The following is a 4,724-nucleotide window of genomic DNA, read 5'->3' on the forward strand; positions in this document are numbered from 1 at the left end:
ACAACATGTAGAAAGTGTGAAAGTGACAGCAATAAAAGCGCACACGCACGGACTCGTAAAGATGGACTGTATGCGTCGTAGCATGTTTATTGGATTCTTATAATAATTAAGAACACTTCATCTGGCGACGAGGATCGTTTGTGATATGCATGATGTCAAAAACAACCATGAATGACTTGCCGTCGGTGCCAAACTTCGATCCGCACGATGTGCGTGGAGGCTCCCAGGGTCAGCATGGACAGAGACAGGCGTGGAAAAAATGGCTACGCTCTTTCGAACTGTACGTAACCGGCAAGGGCGTGACGACGTGGAACAGCGTAAGGCACTGTTGTTGCACTGTGCCGGAGTGGCGGTGCAAGATATCTTCTACTCACTGTCGGAGAAGGAAGGATCGGACGCCTACGTTAAGGTGAAGAACACTTTAACTGCTTACTTTGAAACCAAAGTAAATGTACCATATGTAAGATATGTCTTTCGCAGTCTGTCTCAAGCAAACGATGAAACTGTGGCCGAGTTTGTAGTTAGACTACGTCACCAAGCAGCCACGTGTGATTTCACTAATATGGACGAACAGATAAGAGATCAGGTCATCGAGAAATGTAAATCCAACAAACTCCGTACCAAGCTGCTAGAGAAAGGACATGGCCTGACTCTGCAACAACTGCAGACCATTGCAGCGACGATAGAGATGACGGAGACCCAGACAAGACATATGGCAGAGGGGACATCATCATTCGGTGGGAGAGAGACTGTTGCCAGTGTTAAACCGTCATCAAGCATGTCAAGAGGACGGGGCAGCAATTCATATCCAAGACGGTCGACATGGTCAAGTGCGAGCGGCAGTCGTGGTCCAAGCACATCCAATCGTGGACGGTATCCAGGCTCGCGTGGACGGGGATCCTCGGGTGCTAGCGCTACTGTCAGTCAGCGGGGATCAGCTGGAAAGTGCTACCGCTGCGGGCATGACGGACACTATGCCAAGGACAAGTCCTGCCCTGCCAGAGGGAAGGAATGCAACAAATGTGGCATGATGGGTCATTTCTCGTCCTGTTGCAAAACTAAGATGGCCCCACAAGGACAGAACAACAAAAGGGGAACTGTACGTAATGTAGACTATGAACATGAAGAGCATGATGGTGAATATGATTTGTATTCATTTAGTGTAAATACTGTTCATGTACCCACAGATGAAACAAAAGTGAAGGTTGTAGTTGATAAGCAAGTACTAGATATGATTGTAGATAGTGGAACTACTGTTAACATTGTTGATCACGAAACATGGGAAATGTTGAAAGCCAACATAATTAGATGTAAGTCGGAAAAGACGACCAAAAGGTTGTATGCCTATGGTTCAGAATATCCATTGGATCTGAGGGGCAAGTTCACCACAAGTGTGTTGCTTTCTGGTTCAGATTCAGCAGAGAGCACAGAGGCAGAATTCTATGTACTGAATGGTAAAGGGCCTGCCTTACTTGGTAGAGAGACAGCTTTGAAGCTTGGGGTGTTGAAAATTGGTGTAGATGCGGATGTGGGTGGAGTAAGTAGTGTGCAAAGTGTACATACCAAGTACCCAGAGTGTTTTGAGGGCATAGGTAAACTAACAAATTACCAGCTCCATCTGCATGTAGACTGTGATGCTACCCCAGTAGCTCAGAACATGTACCGTATTCCGTATAGCTTGAGGGCTAAGGTGAATGATAAGTTGGATGAGTTAGAGGCTCTAGGCATAATTGAGCATGTTAACGAGCCCAGTTCCTGGGTAAGCCCAGTTATTGTTGTCCCAAAACCCAATGGTGATATTCGTCTATGTGTAGATATGAGGCAAGCTAATCAAGCCATTAAGCGGGAAAGACACCCGATTCCAACGGTTGACGAAGTACTGTACAAAATGAATGGCAGTGTTGTGTTCAGTAAACTTGACTTAAAGTGTGGTTTCCACCAAATTGAGCTAGATGAGCAATCAAGAGACATAACAACCTTTGTAACCCACAAGGGATTGTATAGATACAAGAGGCTTATGTTTGGGATAAATGCAGCCCCAGAAATGTATCAAAATGTCATTAGTCAGGTGATCGGTGTGGGTGAAGGTGTAGCTAACATATCAGATGATATTGTAGTATATGGCAAGACACAGGAAGAGCATGACCAGAGGCTAGACTGTGACATGAGAAAATTGAAGGAGAGAAACCTGACCTTGAACAAAGATAAATGTGAGTTTGGGGTTCACAAAATCACTTTCATGGGCCACACTATGTCTAGAAATGGCATTCAGCCGACAGACGACCGTGAAGAGGCACTACGCAATGCCAGGAGACCAACCAATTCTGCCGAAGTGAGGAGTTTCCTTGGGCTAGTGAACTTTTCAGCTCGTTACATCCCCAACCTTGCTACAGTGGCAGAGCCATTAAGGAGGTTGGTAAGGAAGACAGTGAAGTTCCACTGGGGAAAAGAGCAAGAAGACAGCTTCAAAAAATTGAAAGAAGCCTTGACACATACAAATACTCTGGGATACTTTCGACTCGATGCAGACAGTACCCAACTTGTGACAGATGCGAGCAATGTCGGCCTTGGAGCCGTGCTTCTGCAAGAGTACGATGGCCAATTGAGGGTCATATCTTATGCCAGTAGAACACTGACTGAGGTTGAAAAGAGATATTCAACAACCGAGAAAGAGGCTCTTGCTGTGGTGTGGGCATGCAGTAAATTCCACACTTACCTGTATGGGGTAGATTTCGTGTTAATGACAGATCACAAACCCCTTGAAGTCCTATATGGGCCAAAATCCCGGCCAAACGCCCGAATTGAGAGGTGGGTGATGAAGTTGATGTCTTACTCCTTCAAAGTTAAGTACCTACCAGGAAGAGATAATATTGCAGATGTTCTGTCGAGGCTTACAAAGACGACCCCTGCTAAGGAGCAAGAAACACTGCAGGATGAAACAGAACGCTATGTACGCTGGGTAGCAAGCGAGGCAACGCCGAAAGCTTTGACAACCAGAGAAGTTGAAGAAGCTTCAAGAGCAGATGACGAATTAAGTGCAGTTCGGAGATGTCTCAACGAGGACTCATGGGGAACTGATGTCAAAGATTTTTTCCCTATGAAGAATGAGCTCTCATGTATTGGTTTTCTCGTCTTGAGAGGAACCAGAATTGTAGTTCCCAAGAGTCTGAGACTACAGTGTGTCCAGTTAGCCCACCAGGGACATCTTGGAGTGGTCGGCACTAAACAGAGGTTGCGAACCAAGGTTTGGTGGCCGCGCATGGAGAGAGATGTTGAGAACTTTGTGCGGAGATGTCATGGTTGCCAGATTACTGGAGCAATGCCTGCCCCTGAGCCACTGAACCCGACTCCATTGCCAACTGGTCCATGGCAAGACATTAACATTGATCTACTAGGTCCATTGCCATCACAAGAGTATGTGCTAGTGATAGTTGACTATTACAGTCGATACTATGAAGTTGATTTTATGAAGGTCACTACAAGTGATAGGGTCATTGAGTCACTTGAGAATGTGTTTGTTCAACACGGTTTACCACTCACTTTAACGTCCGATAATGGACCCCAGTTCACCTCAGATAAGTTTGAAGCATACCTCTCAGAAAATGGGATCAAACACAGAAAAGTCACTCCGTTGCATCCAGCAGCCAATGGGGAAGTTGAGAGACAAAATCGGTCTCTGATGAAAAGAATACGCATTGCACATGCAGAGAAGAAAGACTGGAAAAAGGAAGTAAGAGAGTACTTGTTTTCATACAGAACAACACCACATAACACTACAGGTGTTACCCCAGCAGAGATGGTGTTCAAACGCAAACTACGAACAAGACTTCCTGAAGTTGAAGAGATGGCTAGACAAGATGAAGAGATAAGAGACACAGATGCCTTGAGAAAGGAGAGGAATAGGAGATACATTGACAAGAAGAGAGGTGCAAAAGAAAGAGATCTAGAGGAAGGATATGAAGTCTTAGTTAGACAATCCAAACAAGACAAACTGAGTACTCCCTTCTCCCCAGAGCCATACAAAGTAGTTGCGAAAAAAGGGAACAGTGTTGTCGTTGAATCTCCAACCGGTGCCCAGTACCAAAGAAACAGTACACATGTTCAGAAATATAACAAGCCACTAAACAATCACAGTGATACACCTGACACAGAAAGTAGGGACAGTCAGCAATCCTTGGAGGGGAAGACAGAAAACACACATACACAGGTTGAGACTGAGAGTAGACCAGTAAGGGAAAGAAAATTACCCAAGCGGTTTGATGACTTTGTAATGTATCGTTAGTTTGTGATGTAAGGCCTACAGAAAAAAAAATAGAGAAAAAAGTCAGTTTTGCTCATATGTGATTTTTCCTATTTGAGACAAAGTAGTCATGCCTTCTTATTTGTTTATTAGTATTTTCTTTTGATTGGTTGAGCAACAACTCATTTTTTTTCATGGAAACAGCTATTCCACAATTCTTATTAGTGTTACACTGAAAGAGAATGTTTGCTTAATTTTGGCATTAGAATTAAGTACTGTATGTATGGTGCTCAATACCTTTGGAAGACACAAATCCTGTAAACACACACACATGAGATTTATGTGTATTATTTTGATTATGAATGCAGTTTAGAATTTCAGTGCATTTCTATACTTAATATTCTGTACTGATAGATATGGTTTATTCTCTCATTACCGTATCTTTTGGATAAATGCAAAAACTAGTTTTGTTTGTTTAATGGAA

The 4,724-nt window shown here is 43.8% G+C and overlaps 1 protein-coding gene across 1 annotated transcript; it reads left to right on the forward strand.

Moving 5' to 3' along the window:
- Positions 1 to 259: 259 nt before the first annotated feature.
- On the forward strand, positions 260 to 4,282 carry LOC119730294 (uncharacterized protein K02A2.6-like). Its single transcript, XM_038203115.1, has one exon. It carries the CDS (start codon positions 260 to 262, stop codon positions 4,280 to 4,282), a length of 4,023 nt encoding a protein of 1,340 aa, XP_038059043.1.
- The last annotated feature ends 442 nt before the right edge of the window (positions 4,283 to 4,724 follow it).

The sequence above is a fragment of the Patiria miniata genome, unplaced genomic scaffold, assembly GCF_015706575.1.
Source record: "Patiria miniata isolate m_02_andy unplaced genomic scaffold, ASM1570657v1 HiC_scaffold_1, whole genome shotgun sequence".
NCBI lineage: Eukaryota > Metazoa > Echinodermata > Asteroidea > Valvatida > Asterinidae > Patiria > Patiria miniata.

Bases quoted from the DNA above. Each gene is read 5' to 3' on its own strand.
- LOC119730294 (XM_038203115.1), top strand. From the start codon at position 260: ATGGCTACGCTCTTTCGAACTGTACGTAACCGGCAAGGGCGTGACGAC.